The sequence below is a fragment of the Microtus ochrogaster genome, linkage group LG8 (genome assembly GCF_000317375.1).
Source record: "Microtus ochrogaster isolate Prairie Vole_2 linkage group LG8, MicOch1.0, whole genome shotgun sequence".
NCBI classification, from domain to species: domain Eukaryota; kingdom Metazoa; phylum Chordata; class Mammalia; order Rodentia; family Cricetidae; genus Microtus; species Microtus ochrogaster.
This window is the reverse complement of record NC_022033.1, coordinates 14,503,435-14,523,363: the sequence shown is the minus strand read 5'-3', so window position 1 is coordinate 14,523,363 and position 19,929 is coordinate 14,503,435. Positions and strand designations below refer to the sequence as shown.

The following is a 19,929-nucleotide window of genomic DNA, read 5'->3' as shown; positions in this document are numbered from 1 at the left end:
TTAAAACCTTGAGGATGTTCTGTTCCTGACACTTGATGTTGCTTCCTCGGTCTCGGGAAGGAACAGTAAGTACCTTTTGAACTGAAATAGGAATTAATTGAAAATGTAGGGCCGAGCCATTTCTGTTCTCCTTCGGTTACAAGCAATCCCTTAGCGCACAGCTAATAGAACTGCTAGCGACTCCGATCCCGTGAGGATTATTTTCAGGGTGGGGTGGAAACATATGACCCCGAACCTGGACCAAAAATGCTCCAAGCTTCTGAACCACCCGTCCTGGAGCTCGCCCTGTTCTCACACATACCAGCCCTGGGGCGGTCACCTCAGCTCCGCCCTCTCTTCTTCCTCCTCTTCCTGCTCCCCCACCCCACTTCCTTTCTCTGCGTCCGCCCCCTCCTCGCTCCCACCAAGGCCCTGCGCCCTCCCACGACCGCTCCCTCTAGGCCCTCCGTGACTTCCCCTCCTCCCGGCTATCACCGCCCTTCTCGGGAGGACGGGGCAACCCCGTGCCTCGCTCACCCAATGAAGAGCCGACTCAGGGTGGGGCGGGACTTGGGCTAGAGCGGAAGTGGTGGCCGGAGCGGAAGTGCAGCTGCCTCCACCGCCGCCGCCGATTCCGGAGCCGGGTAGCCGCTGCCCGCCGCCACTGCAGCTACGGTCGCCGCCACCGCCGCTGCTGCCACCACCGCCTGAGGAGTGGGCCTGGGAAAGACGTAGTCGCCGCCCTCCGAGCTTCCCGGAAGCGCCTTTTCTCCCTACAGTCCTCCACGGTGAGTGCGGCGCGGCTCCCAGGGGCCCCAACGCGAAGCCCCTTCTCGGGCGGCGGCCGCGGCCCGTCTCGCCACCGCCCCTCCCCGCTTCCGGCTGGGCCTGCGCCTCCGCGGGAAGCCCGGGCTTCTCTCTCAGAGGGCCGTACGGGGTGCGACCGGGCTGCGGACTGCCCCCGGCAGCTCCTCTGCTCGGCGCCGCCCCTGCCTGCTCCCCTCGGGCCCGGAGCCATCCCTCTGGGCCTGTCAACCTCGCTCCTTTGTGGCTTTCAAAAACTGCAGTGTAGCCGAAGGCGAGCGAGTTCCCCCAAGCCGCGACGCCCCTGCTGCGCTCCCCTGGATGAGTAAGGGTTTAACCTTGGCGTCAGCTGGGGCGAATCCCTCTCCCACTTTGCAGTAAAGCTGTTTCATCATCGCTGGTGTGGGAAACCCTGCTGGACCCGAGATTCTCTGACAGCAGGGTTGAGGTTTGAATCTAGAAATGGAATTGTCCGAATCGTTTTACTGACTCAAACTGGATTCCCAGTGGGGCGGGGGAAGATCAGGCTGAGAATTGAGGCTTCTCATGCTATTTGTCTTCATTTTACGGCCGTAATCTCGTGTGTCTGCGCCCCGAATTCCTCCATACATTTTTGTTTGTTGGTTTTGTCTTTTACTATTTGAAATTTGTCTGTTGGTGGGGAAGGAGTGGGCAGGATGTGGACCCTTATCTTTCCAAGATGAGCGCATCTGGGTCTATTGCAAATGGAGAACTTGCGTGCAGGGAGGATTCCAAAGGTGGCAGCGTTTATGAGCATTTGCCAACCTCTCTGTAAAAATACGTCTTGTCCTTGCCTTCAGTACATTCTCTCTGGTAAGACCAGATAGCATTCGACCCCTGATTTTACATGTCTGGTGTGGGAGGTGGAATCTGCAAGATGCTATGAGTGATATCACGGGCCAATGCAGAAAGGTGCAACCCTTAGGAGAATATGAAAATTATATTTCTTGCTGTATCTCAGGTGTTTCTGTGAAGCCGCACACATACAGGGTATAGGACTGAACACGTGGTTACTCAGCGTTTTACATTTAGCTGCTGAGAAATTATACAAATATTTTCCTCTTGGTGGATTTCTTTTTGACTGCCTCCACCCAGCTAGCCTCATTTCTTAGTTTTTTTTTTTAATTTTTTTTTTTAGAATCAATGTTTTTAGTAGCATATAGCTGGAGAATATTGGTTATTTTTTCTTCCCCACCCAAGTTAGAATTTTAAGCATGGCCTTAGAAATGGAAGACTGAAAATCCAGTACCAATTGCTAAATTATTTTTCCTACTTCTGCCTTCAAACAAGATGAGAAACCATTTTACAAATGAAGTCTTTATGAGAAATGAGGTGATTGGCCCAAACCACACACCTACTTTCAGATTGAATATCCTCTCTCATCTGTGGCAAGTATTTATGGACTGTCAGCCCCAGGAGTATGGCTCTTACCCTGTTATCTTCTGTGCATTTCCCATCATGCAGTGCTTGTGTTGTGTTGAAGCCATTTTAGACTTGGAGCTGTATGGATCAGGGAGGCAGCCTGTGTGAAACCAGGCCGAGCACATTCCCATGATGCTTGTTCCCTAGGCAGAGTCTCCAGAGATTTGGGCTACTGCAAAAAAGTGCATTTTTTTTCCCACTTGGCTGTGGATCCAAAAACAGAGCGCTGAAGTTGATATTAGGTAAATTTGATTCGGTTCTTTCCCTGTACTGTTTCCTAGCCGTGATCATCTCTGGCTCTTAGCTTCCCTATCTCCACAGTTGTCTGAGACCCTTTGTAAACTCTAAGTTGTTAAATATAAGCCTTTGGTTTTGTTGCATTTTAGTGGTTGAGTTCTTCTTTCTCTCTTTCTGATAAGACACAATCTTGTTTTGTTCACTTGCTATTAAAAATGATACATTATATAACTTTACATATAGCAAATCCAGTTTTTCTCATCTGTACTGTAAAATGTTCCCTCTTCCCCACCTCTGTGTTACGTAGCCCATGTAAAATGTTCCCTCTTCCCCACCTCTGTGTTACGTAGCCCAATCTAGTCTCAAGCTCACTGCCTCAGTCTCCTCTCTTAGGAGCTGGGGTTACAGGTGTGCACCTCTGTACTGGGCTGGCAATACAACATTTGGATGTGTGGTGGCAGACTGAATACAAATAAGTTTCTGGGATGTTTATTTCTTAATACAAGTAAAATTAATAAAAATAAATTGAACATGAATGGATATATACTATGATTACTGTGATGTTTAAATATATGTATATATTGTGTAATGTTTAAATAGCCTATCTCCTCAGACATGATTTTTGTTTTTAATTTTTCAAGACAGGGTTCCTCTGTAACAGCCCTGACTGTCCTGAAACTCACTCTGTAGACTAGGCTGGCCTTGAACTCACTCAGATTCACCTGCCTCTGCCTCCCGAGTGCTGGTATTAAAGGTGTGCACCACAATCGTCCTGCCAGACATGATTTCTTTGTGGTGAAAAATAAAGTCTTTTCTTTTAGCCCATTGAGAAACACAGCACACAGGGTACATGTTAGTGTAGTCAGGGTACAGTGCACAGCACAGCTGAACTTGAAACACCTCTGTAACATAGTGGCCATTGATCAGCCGTTATCTTTTAGAGTTATTATCAGATTTTTGACTGTACGTGAGTCTACATTTAGATTAGGTATTGCATATGTGCCTATAGACAAGTACAGAATCTACCTGCTGTGACTTAGTTGATAGCCTCTAAAGATCATCAGGTTACATGGCCTATGGTCACACTGTCCCCACTCATAGCACTTCGTGTGTGCCAGGCTTCTCGTAAAGCACTCATTGTATGGATGAGGAAACTGAAGTGGAGAAATGAAGATTTTTTTCAAGGAGACACATACATGTAGCACAGAATTAACCGCTAAAATCAGCAATTATGCCTAGGTCGTTTGACTCTGGGTAATGATTTGAACAACATATGTATTGACCACCTTACTTTTTTGTACCTGCATCCTGTTAACGTGTTGAAGCTGTAATTTCATCTGTTCTTAAAGGCGTATGCAATGCTGTTCTCGTGTAGGGCAATATTGCTGGTGAAAGCTGCTGAAGAGTCCAGTGTTTGGGTACTTGCTTTCTGCTAGGGAGAAAGTCTGTCAGGTGCTCTGCAGAAAATCACCCTAGGGTCTGGTTTACTAGATTTTAGCTATAGCCATCATTTAGTGTTACTTATACCACTTTGTAGTAATTTAGGTTCTTATTTTGTCTGGGAGAAGAAAAAGAGAGTCTATCTCTTCCTGTAAGTAGGGAGAAGCTACTAAGTTACTGCATCTGTAAAAACTGTGCTCCCTGCTCTTTCAGGCACCAGGCAAAAGCAGTTTTGTCAGCAAGGAACCTTAGAAACTATAACTTCTTTGTAAACTGAAGTTTAAAAGATCCTTGGTTGCCCCAGCATGACTTTGCCTTTAATCTCAGTACTTGGGAGGCAGGGACAGGCTGATCTTTATGAGTTTGAGGACAGTGTGATCTACATAGTGAGTTTCAGGATGTCTAGCGCTACACAGCAAGACTCTGAATGAATGAATGAATGAATGAATGAATGAATGAATGAGAGGATCCCTGCTTTATCCATTCACCTAAGGACATGAGGGTTCACACTAGAGGACAGGAGAATATAGTTACATAATGACTCTTTAATGACTTTAGATCTGTCTTCACTACATGAAAAGGATTCTAGTAGACCTGTGTTTCATAATGAGAAACAGTTGGAGGTAGACTCAGAGGGGATTTTCCTAAGGAGAACATTGAAGAGATACACGGATTTAAAGTACTTTTCTGTTCTGTGATGGCTGCTTTCTGAAGGACAGTTAGATGTTTCTGATACTTGTAATGAGATGAAAGTGAGTGATGGCCTCACAAAAGCAAGCTATTCTGGGAGATTGTAGGTAAAATTTTTTTTCCCTTCAAGTTCTGGCCAGTTCTTGATTATGTAAGTTTTCCTATTGTGGTTGTTTATTTCATTGTTTTCCTTAAAGACTCAACTAGAAGAGTTATTTCTGAATGGCCATGACAAACAGATGAAAAGCCAAATGAATTAGCTATAAGCCTGGTCTGTTATTGTTTGTCTTCATGAGGAGAGCCTTAACACTAGAGCTTGTGTGAGAGTGAGTGTAACGACTGTAATAAATTATTTCTTCATCACAATTCACAGTTATACATCTAAGTGTTGGGAATCATACCTTATCTTAGAAGCATTTAACTTCAGAATTAAAGTTGAGGGGCTGGTGAAATGGCTTAGCTGTTAAAGGTGTTTGCCACCAAACCTGAGATTGAGGTTTGATCCTGGTACCCACATAGTGAAGGAGAGAACCATCTCCCTTAAATGTCTTCTGACTTCCATGTGCACACAAAAGAAATGTCAAGGGAGCTGGAGAGATGGCTCAGAGGTCCTGAGTTCAATTCCCAGCAACCACATGGTAGCTCACAGCCATCTATAATGAGATCTGGTGCCCTCTTCTGGCCTACAAACAGGATACTGAATAAATAAATAAATCTTTAAAAAAAAGAAATGTCAACAACTTTTTAAATTAATATTGCGGACTCAGGAGACAGCTTTGTTGGTAAATGCTTACTATGCAAGCATAAGGATCTGTGTTTGGTCCTCAGCACCCACAGGAAAACATGTGTTGTGTATCTATAATCCCAATTCTGGGAATGTGGAAACGAGAGTGCCTGGGGCTCTGTGGCTGGTCTGAGAGAGATCTGTCTCAAATACAAAACGTCAACCCCCCAAGGATAGCTTCTGCAGAGTGTCACTCAAAAATTGACCTGTGATTTCCACACATACATATTGAGCTAGATTCCCAGCTCTGCCCTGGATAGCTAGCTGTGTGACCCTGAGTAAGTTATTCTTTACATGTGTAAAAGAAGATGGTGCCACCTATCTCACAGGTATCTAGTATTGTATGAATTGATACAAATTCCTAAGTGCTTTATCCATTCAGCAGAACATAAATGATCATGTTGTTACTTAGCCTTTTAGCTGTTCTTGGGTTTGTATAGGTGCCTGATACTTGTGTATGGATATTGTTTGAAAATATTTTAGGGACTTGTTGGAATCCAGTTTGAATCTCTTTTAATTATTTATTTATTTTTATTTTATGTGCATTGGTATTTTGCCTGTATGTCTGTGTAAAGGTATCATATCCACTGGAACTACAGACAGTTGGGAGCTTCCATATGGGTGCTGGGAATTGAACCCATGTCCTCTGGAAGAACAGTCAGTGTTGTTAACCACTGAGCCATGTCTCCAGCCCCCAGTTTGAATCTCTTAAGTATGCTTGGTAGCTGAAAAATTAGTAATCAAAAAGCCTAGTGCTATGTCTTGAATGAGGTGAGGTAGTACTTTGAAAAGTCCAGCTGGATATGGTGGTTCACACCTCATAACCCCAGCATTCAAGAGGTTGAAGCAGCAGAATTGCCAAGAGTTTGCCAAGGCCAGGCTAGGCTGAATAGTGAGTTCCCAGCTAACTTAAGTTACAGAGTGAGACCAACAGCAACCAAAAAAAGTAGTTTAAAGTAGACTGTATATGCAGTCTGTATTTTATAGGTCAAATGTGACCTGCCTGCTTCTGTCCACATAGAAAATAACAGCTTGTTCACTTTTTTAAAATTCATCAATGCTCGAGTGGCTTGAGATTCAGTGTGGTGGACATGAGATAATTAATAGTCTGAATTCCTAATTTAAGCTTACAGACCACTGTAGGTGCCAATAAAGGTGTTTACAATAAACTCTGGGAGTCATATTCTAGAAATAAGCATAAGTAATTAACTTATGCTATCCTTTTTAAATCCTTAAAGGTTTAAGAGAAATGAGATGCATATTGAGTGTCCCTTACTCGCTGACCATTAACTTCTGTGTGGAATGTTGTCATTGCTATTGACTTGAGTGCTTGCAGACTCCTAACAAGTTAATCGTGAACTAAATATTCCTTTTAAATGACTGGGTTTGTTTGTATGGCTATAGATGATTTATACCTTTAAAATTATTTAGCAATGGGAAATAACTGTTTATTACCACTGATTCCTACAGATAACATTAGAAGCATCGAAGCAGGAGTATAAAATAGGACTCCAGTACCTGGAGCAGTAATTTACTTTGGATTATCACTATGTTTGCTTCTATGTGCTTTCAAATCTAGTTAAATGGAGTTGGGGTATTTATTTTTGAACAGTTAAATAAATGACTACCATAAGCTAAAAAGTTTGAGTTATCATTATTTGTAATTCAAGTGCTTGAACATTATGCAAAGTTCTGTAGGTATCATATGACATCTCCTAATAAGGAGCTCCCCTCCCCATGGATGTGTGTTATTTACTGGTTCAGAGATGACTTTTAACCAGTGGCTACACCCCTAAAGCAAAATGACTCCCCCATGCCAACAGCTATTCACAGCTAGATGTGGGGCCTCATTTGCCTTGCCTCCATCCATCCTAGAATGTTAGCAGGCCCTGTCTTGTTCAGCTGATGGGGGTCATGAGTGCAACAACCACATCATGTCTAGAAGACAAATTTCTCAGCCCTTCTTCATGTCTGCAGTGTTCCCAGTCGGGCAGTAGTCACTTATTTTCAGCACTTGGACCAGTTGCAAGTCTGCATTATCCACTGTCCACTGCAAAAGAAGTGTTTCTGGGGCTAGAGAGATGGCTCAGTAGTTAGGAGCACTGCCTGCTCTTCCAAAGGTCCTGAGTTCAATTCCCAGCAACCACATGGTGGCTCACAACCATCTGTAATGAGGTCTGGTGCCCTCTTCTGGCCTGCAGACATACACACAGACAGAATATTATATACATAATAAATAAATACATTTTTTTTAAAAAAAAAGAAGTGTTTCTGACCAAGGTTGAGATGAATACTAATCTATTGGTATAAGCATAGATATTTAGAAGATAGTTTGACAGCATGTGTGTTTAATAAAACAATAGTAGTAGCTTCCCTCCAGGGTCTAGAACCTCCTTTTAGCAGTGGGCTTTGGATTCCTGTGGAATCCATGCCCTCGAATCTAATGGGAAAGTGATTTTGCTCCTGTTGTTTCTGTTGCTGTGGTAAAATATCTGACCAAAAGCAGCAGAGGAGAAAAAGTTTATTCAGTTTAAAATTCTCTCCAATTTCTCCCAAACCTTTCCACCCTCAGTAGTTCCTCCACCTTTGTCCCCTTCTTCACTTAGGGTCTCTTCCCTCCCACTCTCATGGTCCTCCTAGCTTTCTGACTTCCACAGACACTTAAACACACAAATCCAAGACCAGAGCTGGGGTCTGGGCCTGGGTTACCTCACTTAGTGCGATAGTTTGCAGTTTCATCCATTTTCCTGTGACTTTTGTTATTTTCTTCACAGCAGAGTAAAATTCATTTCTTGTAAATATGCTTAGTAGATGGATACCTCGGCTTTTGTAAAACAGCAGGAGTTAATATGGATGTGCAGGTGTGTCTGGAAAGATAAATTGGTGAATTGTATTGAGTGGCTTCATTATAATGGTGGGGTAGCCTTTGAAGTCTGTTCATAGGGTCAGTGTCGGGCACCTTTATCAATCAGAATTGGCATATGTCTTTGGATTGATCACTTACAGCAGCAGATCAGTTTATTGTTGTGCATGCTATTTATTCACATTGGGACACCACTTAACACTGGTGGGGTTTCTTGGTTGAGTTTGGTGTGTGTGTGTGTGTGTTTTACTTGTTTTTCAAGACAGTGTTTCAACACTGGTGGTTTTTAAGTTAAGTATTGGTTCGTTGGGCATAATTAGTAAAGATACTTAAAAACCCATGTGAAAGATGGGGCCTCGGCATGCTTGTAATCCCAACACGAAGGGCATAGGAGGCAAGAGTACAGGAATTCAGTTCAAGGTCGTGTTATAGTTTTATAGGGAGTTTGGGATCAGCCTGGGCTACCCGAGACCATCTCAAAACAAACAACAAAACTCCACAAGTGCTGTGGAAGAAGGAAGGGATTTTGTTTTTTTCTTCACAGTCAGTGTTTGCTGAACATAGAACTCTTGTGTTTTAGATATGCTGTTTCTGTTTCCAGCAGATACTCTGTACATGTTTGAATGAAATTAAAGTTTTACAAGACTACATTTTGTGCGTGGAATGGCACAGAGACATTTTGGAGGAGGTGTGTTCATGAGTAGTTTCCTTTGAGAGCCAGGAGTGCTTCATTTGTTTCAGGATAACGCTACCCACCAGCTGACCCTGACTTCTCCCTCCCTCCCAGAGTAGGTAGCTGGCATGCTCGCTTTTCTTCAGCTGTGATCTGCTTTATGGTGCTGGGGCTGCTGCAATTGGTGCAGCCCCACCCAGTCACACTCAGCCTAGAGCTCCTTATTCCCCACCATCTCCAGTTCCAGAATTCACATCCCTTTAACCTCTTCTCTCTGAGTGTAGTTGGTTAACTTTCCAAGGAGATTCGGATGTGCTGCCTTGTGTTTTTGTCATAGTTTAGCTTGAGTATGGGGCACTTTGCTGGGAGTTCTTTTCAACTCCTCTGAGTGAATTTTCCAAAGAATTCTTGGACATACTGGTGCAGGTGATCCAACTCTGAACTGTAGCATTTTGTTTGTGAAGTGCCTTAAGAGACAGAATTACTTGTCCGTGAACCTTCACTCTGAGCACTGTCTAAGCATCTGGTGTGTATTATCCTCTTTGTCTGCTCTTAATGTTTACTTTTAACACTGCAGAAACAGGTACTAGAGTGTGAGGAAATCACTTCATTGCTTTATATAGTTTCCTATTGGCTCTATGTAGGGCTTTCCTGACAAGAGAACCATGTTTTCTATGAAGTCAGGTGATTCTTGACATGTAGTAGATAATGGATCCACATTTTAAAATATTTGTTTGTTTTGTTTTTTTGACACAGAGTTTCTCTGTGAGACAATCCTGGATAGCCTGGAACTCACTCTATAGATGAAGCTGGCCTCGAACTCGCAGAGATCTATCTACCTGCCTCTACCTCCCAAGTGCTGAATTAAAGGTGTTTCACCACCACCTGGCTCACATTTTAAATTTTTAACAAGTTGTTACATTCAAACTTATTCTTTTTTTTAAATTGATATTTATTGAGCTCCACATTTTTCTCTGCTCCCCTCCCTGAATCTCCCCTCTCCCCTTCAACATCCCCCCCAAGGTCCCCATGCTCCCAATTTACTCAGGAGATCTTGTCTTTTTATACTTTCTACTTCCCATGTAGATTAGATATATGTAAGTCTCTCTTAGTGTCCGCATTGTTGTCTAAGTTCTCTGGGATTGTAGTTTGTAGGCTGACTTTCCTTGCTTTATGTTTAAAAGCCATCTATGAGTACATGTGATAATTGTCTTTTTGTGTCTGGGTTACCTCACTCAAAATAATGTTTTCTAGCTCCATCCATTTTCCTGCAAAATTCAAGATGTCATTTTTTTTCTGCTGTGTAGTACTCCACTGTGTAAATGTATCACATTTTCCTTATCCATTCTTCAGTTGAGGGGCACTTAGGTGGTTTCCAGGTTCTGGCTATGACAAACAAAGCTGCTGTGAACATGGTTGAGCACATATCCTTGTAGCACAATTGAGCATCCTTTGGTTATATACTCAAAAGTGGTATTATTGGGTCTTGAGGAAGGTTGTTTCCTAATTTTCTGATAAATCGCCACACTGACATCCAAAGGGGCTGTACCAGCTTGCATTCCCACCAGCAATGCAGAAGTGTTCCCTTTTCCCCACAACCTCTCCAGCATAAGTTGTCATCAGTGTTTTTGATCTTGGCCATTCTTATACATGGAATCTTAGAGTTGTTTTTGATTTGCATTTCTCTGATGACCAAGGATGTTGAACATTTCCTTAAGTATCATTCAGCCATTGCAGATTCCTCTGTTGAGAGTTCTCTGTTTAGGTCTGTACTCCATTTTGTATTGGATTATCTGATCTTTTGGTGTCCAGTTTCTTGAGTTCTTTGTATATTTCGGAGACCAGACTTCTGTCTGATATGGGGTTGTGAAGATCTTTTCCCATATTGTAGGCTGTCGTTTTGTCTTGTTGACCGTGTCCTTTGCTTTACAGAGCTTTTCAGTTTCAAGAGGTCCCATTTATTAATTGTTTCTCTCAGTGTCTGTGCTGCTGGGGTTATATTTAGGGAGTGGTTCCCTGTGCCAATGCTTTCAAGTGTACTTCCCACTTTCTCTTCTGTTAGGTTCAGTGTGGCTGGCTTTATGTTGAGGTCATTGATTCTTGGACTTAAGTTTTGTGCATGGTGATAGATATGGTTCTATTTTCATTCTACATTTTGATATCCAGTTATGCCAGCACCACTTGTCAGACTTACTCTTTTTCAATTAAAAGTGTTCTCTTTTTGTGAAAATATTGTTAATGCTTCTAAAAGCTGGTTCCCATATTCAACTTTTCTTTCTTTGTAGTAACTTTTTAAAAGAATATATAGATGAGTGTAGTGATCGTCTGTTTCCTTGACCACTCTGAAATGACTTCTCTAAATTTTGACTGACCTGTAACTAGAAAATGTCCCTTAGGAAAAGCATTAGCCAGAGGAATGAGATTGGCTCACGCGTACTCTTAGAGCATTGGTTAGCTGAGTCAGCACTTCTTCTGTAGTCACTTTAGTATTGCATTTTGAAATGTTCTTGTGATCTCAGCACTGGGAAGATAGATGGGCAGGAGGATGTAGAATTCCAGGCTACCGTGGGGTTATTTGGTGAGAACTTGTCTGAAAACACCAACAAGGGTTGCAAGTAATGACTTGGCCAGTGTGCCAAGTCTCTGGTGGATTCCCCAGTACTGTTTCTTCTTCAGAAAATTATGGAGTTGGGGGTTTGCCCACAGAGGTTAGAAGATAGTATCTAATCCCCTGGAGCAGGAGTTCAAGGCAGTTGTGAGCCACTGGATAGGGTAATCCAAGCTAAGTCCTCTGAAAGAGTAAGAAGTGTGCTAAACATCTGCTTTACAACCACCACTCCCAGTAGCTTGGTTCTGTTTTTTTTTTTTTTTAACACTTTTTATTATTATAAGACAAAATAGGCTGTTCCTCTAGTGCCTATCACAGGCTGTGTTCTTAGGAATGGGCAGGATTTTAGAGTTCCAGGTCCTGGGCCTCATTTGGTCTGTCTGTGTTGTGACTGAGACATGGGATAAAATGATTTTAAAAGTAGGAGATAGTCAGGTGTGTTGGCACACATCTGTAATGTGAGCACTTGGGAGGCTGAGACACATTGTGAGTTTCAGACCCTGTCTCCAAAAGAAAGAAAAGTCAATTTTAAAAATAAGGATTATAAAAATTTGCCACCTAGAGATATAACACTGAAATTACTACCCTTAGCGCCACTTTCCCCTCCTTTTTTTCTTTTGGTGTTTTGAGACAGGGTTTGTCAGGGTAACAGCTGACTGTCTTAGAACTCGCATCCAGGCTGGCCTCTAACTCACAGAGATCTCACTGACTCTGCCTTCCAAGTGCTAGGTATGTACTACCACTGCCCGACTACTCTTAGCCATTTTGTATTGACTTTTCTAATCATGTGTGTATGCCCTTTAGGAACATTTTAGGAAAGTACTTTGTACCCCTTCATGCACAGCCCTGTACATCTTAAATTTATCTTTCTATACAGCTTTCTCGTGAGGCTCCTGCAGTCTGTACTGTTGAATCTTCTTTATTAAGCATCTCTCTACTATTGGATATTTGAATTGTTTCCAATATGTCACTAAGCATTTTGTTACATTTATTAGCAAATGCCTGCCAGTCCTGTATCTTGATGATTCCAGTGGCCTAGAGCAGACAGATTGACACCCATCGTTACCATGTGGGTGTTCTGAGAACTTTTGTTCTCATGCATGTCGGTGCCTTCCTACTGGCTCACTGCCAGTCTAGAATGGCCTCTCTGTCCTGGTAGAAAGCAAATAAAGGCTGTGACCCTCATTGAAAGTCTCAGAAGAAATGCATGCCCTTCTGATAAGCTGCCACTGCCTACTAATTCCAGAAATGTCTGATTGGCAATCGCTAAAACATCACTGTTAACATGTATGTCCATTTTGAACTCACTGAGAGAATGAGTCTCACGTTAACATATAACTACTTTCTGTGCAAAGTTCAACCCAGACTCACTTCCTCCTTCCTGGTTTTTTTGTTTATTGTTTTGATACTGGGGATTGAACCCATGGCCTAGTACGCACAAAGCAGATATTCACTGAGCTAACACCCTTAACATTTTTTGAAATTATGTATTTTTTAAAAAGTTTTAAAAAGCTCACACTTTGGGTTAAAAAAATGATATATGGACACTTGGGAAGAACTAAGGACCTTCAGATTTGTTTGTGCAGCATGTATTTCTAAGAAAGATCTCATATCTGTTGTTCTTTAATGCCCTGTTCCTGGTGTTCACAGCAGCTCTGCCAAGGGAGATTCCATTGTCTGCTTTGTAAACTGTAAGGCTTGAGTTTAACAGGATCCTTTTCTGTGTGATAACAGAATGTGCTTTGACATATGGTGCCTGTTGTCTTTCTGTGTGTTCTTTGTTCTCCCAGTCATGTGTGTTGAAAACCTTAACAGATGCTTCCTTGAGCAGTCGAGGCATTACATGTGAATCCTTCCTTTGAGAATAATGTGTGGGGAAACCAAGTAGTCTACCATAGACCAACATAAAGAACGGAGACTACTGTGCAGCAGGTTCCATGTATATTGAGAGTCCTGTATCGTAGACCAGCATGGACTGTGTAGCCTTAGAGAGGTGGGTAGAGTTTGTATAGGTGGGAAGCAAAATATCGAACAGAGCAGTCTAGACGAAGAGACCTGCATGTTTGAACAAGGTGCTTACAGGGTATTTGGGAATGAGTACCTGAGACAAGATACCTGTTGAAGATCAGTGGATCAGAAAACCTCACAGGCCATGTTCTGAAGGACTTTGAAAGGTTTAGACTCAAGTGATGAACTAACTAAAGGGGACATTGCTGGAGTGGAAGACACTTGAAGTCCTGAGTTCAAGCCCAACCAGCTTTAAAAAGATAGGTACCAAAAGACAAGTGAAACTAACATTTTTTAAATATTCAAAATATCATGGTTTCAAAGGGCAGCACTAAATTACATTTTCTAGTGGCCAATGACTACATCTTGGGAAGGGCGATGTAGGGGCCATGTGAAGGAGAGCCGTGGCCTAGTGAGAAGACAGAAAAGCAGACTATGAAGATAGCTGTTTTGATGAAGGACATGTTGTGAAAAGAGGGGCTTGCTGTCACTGGCTACTCTTTTCACTGTTCTACTACTGCCTGTGGCAAGGGACTGTGGAAGCTTTTAATCAGGAGGTGTCTTTACTGGGAATTTCAGAGGATGGGCCTGATATCAGAGATGTGAACTAGCTGAGCTAATGGTGGATGTCACTACCGATGGAGGAAGAGGAACTGTTTCATTTTCCTTGTCTGCTTTCCTCCAAACTGCTAGATGTTGTGTAACCCATTTCCTGTTGAAACTGGCCTAGCTGCTCCAAAATCCATGTTATATAAGTCTAGAGTTACATAAGCAACAGGCATCGGGACCTTTATTTTAATATGTTTTCCTGTTTCTTTGTATGTATAATTGAAAGTTTTTAGAAACTGATAAATGAGTATCAGTTTTCTTTTTAAAGACATACATTTAGTCTAAGGTAACATGATGGTTTTTAATCTTAAAGAACCCTGTGACAATGTCAAAGAATCTTGAAATAGTCCCAAACCAAGAATGGCTCCATTTGAGTTCAGATTTAAGCCATCTTTCCTCCCAAAAGTTCTTTTATGTACTGCATGTGCAGTGTAGCAGAGTCACTCAGGAACTTGGGCTAGTAGAAGACCACTCTTTGAGGACTATCCATGGACTTTTAGGGCTGCTGTAACTGAAGAGGGGCTAGGACCTGTACTTAGTGTGTTCACGGTTTGGGCCTGGAGAACTCTCATTTCTGCCGACATCTCATCAGCAGAAGTATTTGCTGTTTGACTCTTGGCTGCTGTGGGATGCTGGGAAGTGGACAATGAGAAGACGCTTCTGTATTACTGGGTGTTGCGCTAAGGCTGCTTTTTAAGAATAAAATTTTATGTGTATGGGTTTGTGTCTATATGTATGCCTGTGGAACACATGCATGCCTAATGCTTTCAGAGACCAGAAGTGGGGTGGGGTGGTCAATCCCATGGAACTGGAGACACAGGCGTTTGTTTGTTTGTTTGTTTGTTTGTTTTGTTTTTCGAGACAGGGTTTCTCTGTGGTTTTGGAGCCTGTCCTGGAACTAGCTCTTGTAGACCAGGCGGTCTCGAACTCAGAGATCCGCCTGCCTCTGCCTCCCAAGTGCTGGGATTAAAGGCGTGCGCCACCACCGCCCGGCAGGCAGTTTTGAACTGCCATGTAGATGTTGGGAATTAAATACAGGTTCTTTGGAATAGCAGGTGGAAGTGAGTACTCTTAACCTCTGAGCCATCTCTCCAACCCCAAATTAAGGTCACTTTAAAAAAAGTTGAAGAACATGTATGTAGCATACCTTAAAAACAATTGTTTCAGGGGACGGGGGACTGTCAAGATGGCTTTGGCAGGAAAAGGAGATTGCTGCCAAACTTGATGACCCAAGTTCAGACCCTGAAACCCACATGGTGGGGGAGAGAACCAGCTCTGACAGTTGTCCTCCCATGCCCATGTGTGCACTCGCATGTGCACATAAGCAAATGTTTAAAAGCAAATAGTTTTTAAGTAGTTTCTGTATGTCGGGAAGGATGAACAAGCTCTAGAATTGGACAGGCCAGCTAGAAAGCCTTGACGCCTCTGTGTTCTACTTCCTTTGCTGTTTTGGGTACATCATTTTTTTTAATTGTGTTTTCTAAGAAGGTGGAAGGATTATTGAGAATATTCCTACCATGTAGGATTGTTGGTAACAATTGACCAAAATGATTTAAAGGCCTCAGCCCAGTCCTGACTGTCGATATTCAGTACATGTCCACATTCTTGATGGCATTGGGGGGTGCACTTCTGAGAATGTCAGAAGCCTGACATTGCTTTCTCTGTGCTCTTGCTGTTATAGGAATGACCATGGACAAAAGCGAGCTGGTACAGAAAGCCAAACTTGCTGAGCAAGCTGAGCGCTATGATGATATGGCTGCAGCTATGAAGGCTGTAACAGAACAGGGACATGAACTCTCCAATGAAGAGAGAAATCTACTCTCTGTTGCCTACAAGAATGTGGTAGGTGCCCGTCGTTCTTCCTGGCGTGTCATCTCCAGCATTGAACAGAAAACAGAGAGGAATGAGAAGAAGCAGCAGATGGGCAAAGAGTACCGCGAGAAGATAGAGGCTGAGCTGCAGGACATCTGCAATGACGTACTGGTGAGGGCAGCGCTTCTGCTTTTCACATCTGTCTCTAGGCTCCACGAGTGGTCCAGATACAAACTCTAAAAGCAGCTTAGGAGAGAGTGGAGGTGTTCCACTATACTCCAAAGCTGAAAACCGTTTGTAATTTATCTAAAGGATGTAATGTAATTTTCATCACTCTTTCTCGATCAGTTCATCTTTTCTAAGATTTTTCCTTCTCTGAAAAAGACCTGCAACAAACAGGAGCATTTCATCAACATTCCTCGGGTTTTCTTTAGATATTGAGGTTAGATGGAGAGGGTAATCAGAAAGGGCACTCAGTAGTAGGCTGCTCTAGTAGTCTCGGGAGTGAGTCTAAAGGCCCTTCAGCCTCTCCTTGGTCATGCTCTCACAAAGTGTAGAACTTTGATATTGAAGGTTAGGCACACCTGCCTGCTGCAATGTACAGTCCAAAGCCAAATCAGAGGTGGTATCGGGCTTCTCCTGTGTGTTATATACACTACGGTCAGGTAGTACAGCCTTCTTAATACATTTGGGGTTGGACAGGAGGATTGGTTGCCTATCCTAGACTACCTCATAATTATATTCTTTCCCACTGGGAGCCCACTGGGAATGATTATTTTCTCTGTAGAATCAGGTAAACATTAACTGAAGGCTGCTTTAAAGGGAAAAGAGAGTTAACACGTACTGATTTCCTTCTTACCTGCTGTCTATCTCTCCAGATACTTCCTTTGACATCTGCTTTTGAAAACCAGTGTAAAGCTTTTCAGCTGTAAGGCAGCACTCCTCACCCCTAACCCGCAGGAGTTACACCCTCTGTCTGCACAATATTTTAAAGCTGCCTCTTGCATACTCTGAGACTGATTCATGAAATCCTCGATCACTGAGCTTTGCTTTGAACCTCTCTTTCTTATTAGATTCTTGGTATAAGATAAGAGTTTCATGGTTAAACTTGTTGCCTGTTGGTTGTTTGGGGGTTTGTTAATGGTGCACTAATTCCTGAATGTTAGGTACATCTGGTATTCAGATGAAGTATGGCATGCATTCCAAAGGCAAGAGAGTTCCATAATTCCTGAAATGTAGACCAGCTTTTAAGAGCATCTGAAAGAATGTGAAGAAGAGCATGGTACTTACTGCCTCTTAACCAGTTTTTCAGGATGCCACATTCTAAAACAACTCTTCGAAAATATTGCTCTGTATACGAAGCTTGGACTCCTTCAGAACTACTTTTGTTGTAAGCATAAATGTTTAAAGGAATTTGTTATTAATAATAGAACTAGACTCTCTGAGTGCTTACTACGTGCCAAGCAGCGTGTTAAGCACTAAATGTACGTTACCTTGCTTGTCCTTATAACTGCCTTAGAAGGTGGCCATGCTGGTCTCCTTTCCCCTCCCCACTGTACAGCCAAGGACTCTGAGGCTTGGGGTCCTAAGTCTCTCCAGGGTCGTGTGGAAACACAGTAAGCATCAGAAGGTTTTCTTCCCAGGTCAGATGAATTTTAAACTTAGTTCTTGGCTGTTTTATTCTATTGCTGCTTTTTTTTTTTTTTTGCTTCCCAGAATGGAAAGACTCACACACACTCACAATTACAGAAGTAATACAAGTGTAAATGGGGGTTTTGTTTGTTTTTAAGAAACAACAGAGAGTTACAGAGTAAAAGTTCCTTCTAATGTTTTTATCCAGAGAAGCATTATTAATGGGCTCCTCCAAAGCTTTCCCCATGTTTTGTGTGCATGCACCCATGCTTATTTTAATATTAAAGTGATGCTTTTGTTGATGGTTCTTTCCATTTAGATTTGTGTTAGCAGTGTAGTTCTGTGCCATCCTTTTTACATCGCGTTGCACTGTAGTGGCTTCTTTATAACCAGCTCTTACAGTGTCAGAGTGGCTTATAACTCAAGAGTGCAGGGGTCCGCTCTTAGGACTTGGCTAAACAGTATTTAGCAGCTTGAGTGAAAATTGGTTGGGTTTTTCTCTTTGTTTGTTTAGGATTTTTTGTTCTTAGTCTTCAGAAAAATCAGTAGTGGTAGTGCATATCTTGAATCTCAAATGTAATTTTAACATCTCAGAAGCAATTCAAAATTCTTAATGTGAATCACTTTTTAGGAGCTGTTGGACAAATATCTCATTCCCAATGCTACACAGCCAGAAAGCAAGGTGTTCTACTTAAAAATGAAAGGAGACTATTTTAGGTATCTCTCTGAGGTTGCATCTGGAGACAATAAGCAAAGTAAGTAAAGTTTTTTTTAAAAAAATAGTCAGTAGGAGGGCTAATATTTCATAATGAAATCCATTTTTACTATATATACTAAGATCACAATAATGAGAATTTCAGATGTCACAGATTTGTCATGCATGGGGTCACAGAGTTAGCAAATCTCCTTATATAATAGACAGATATGAAGGGTATTAGAAATTTGGTATGTATGTATTTGATGACCTCTTACCTAAGAATTGATGGTTGTCTTTTTATAGGAAAAACTGGAAAATATAGTAGTTCACCTTGGCCATGACTTTGCTTTACCCAGTTTTAATTGCTTCAACTGTAGTCTGAAGTCTAAGTGGAAAATTCCAAAGATATATGAGTCATAAATTTTGCCCCGAGTTACCCTGCATGGGCTAGCCACCTATTACTTACCTAGTTGCCATATTGGTTACTTGATTGACTCTTCTAGCATGGTACTGCTTATGTTCAAGTCATGCACTGATTTCCAGAGTACAAGCTTCCATTACAGTGCTTACAGTGTATTGGTGGAGCTGCTGTGTTAATCTCTGGAGTTACCTTGAGCACGTCGAATAGGTTTCGGGTATCTACAGATGAGCAACACTGCCGTGTGAGACTGCCACAGGGATGCATCTCTTTCAGAATGCGGCTTACCATGATGTGATTTAGCTGCTTTATTGATTGCTGTGTGCCAAGTAATTGGGGTTGCATTATCCTCTTTGTACTTTGAATTTGGGTGTGAGTCTCACATTTTTCCAATAAAAGAAACCAGGGTTCATGTACCGACTTTTTGCTTGCTCTAGTCCACATACTGGGTGAGTTAAGTTGAGAATTTGAGTTTGCTTTTGCTGACCTTAAACCTCATTATTTTTTTCACTAGAATATATTTTCTACAATTAGTCTTATGAAAGGCTGTATCGGTATTTCTTGGCTGCTTTAATAGACTTCATCCTAATTGTCTGTTTTCTTCCAAAGTATTTAATATAGTGCTTAGCAGAAACATTTAACAAATATTTAAGTTGAGTAGTGAAAACATTGACCTTTATTTTGATAGCTCATTTGCTTAGACTTGTGTACTAAAGTAACTTATAGTGGATCCCATGTGTGATGCAGAAGCTAACCCTTTCTATCTTCTTTCTAGCCACTGTGTCAAACTCCCAGCAGGCTTACCAAGAAGCATTTGAAATTAGTAAGAAAGAAATGCAGCCCACACACCCAATCCGACTTGGCCTGGCGCTGAATTTCTCAGTCTTTTACTATGAGATTCTAAACTCTCCTGAAAAGGCCTGCAGCCTCGCCAAAACGGTGAGGCTATTTCTAAGAACTTCCTTCTATTTTATGAACAGTCCTCACTGCCTTGGATTTTTAAACATTTTCTGGGGAGTCAGGTTTTAGGAAATAAATACAGAACTGTTACTTGGTGCTTTTATGTGAATATATGTTAACTTTTGTTTTGCTTTGTCTGATTACTGTTGGGGTCTTTGGTAGAACCTTCAAGGTAAAGTGGTGGTTCTCAACAAGCTTTGGGCGTTGCCATCTTTGTGCCACGATAGGAAAGTCATAATGAAAGAAATGAGATCCCATTTTGTGTTTGTGTGT

At 42.1% G+C, this 19,929-nt stretch overlaps 1 protein-coding gene across 1 annotated transcript in view; it reads left to right on the top strand.

Moving 5' to 3' along the window:
• The first annotated feature begins 573 nt into the window (after positions 1–573).
• Ywhab (tyrosine 3-monooxygenase/tryptophan 5-monooxygenase activation protein beta) overlaps positions 574–19,929 on the top strand; it is a 22,163-nt gene continuing 2,807 nt past the window's right edge. The window contains exons 1-4 of the mRNA XM_005362945.3: positions 574–767; positions 15,819–16,120; positions 18,213–18,336; positions 19,472–19,635. Coding sequence (XP_005363002.1) covers positions 15,821–16,120; positions 18,213–18,336; positions 19,472–19,635 — 588 coding nt within the window. The 5' untranslated portion in view covers positions 574–767; positions 15,819–15,820. The remainder of the gene's footprint in view (positions 768–15,818; positions 16,121–18,212; positions 18,337–19,471; positions 19,636–19,929) is intronic.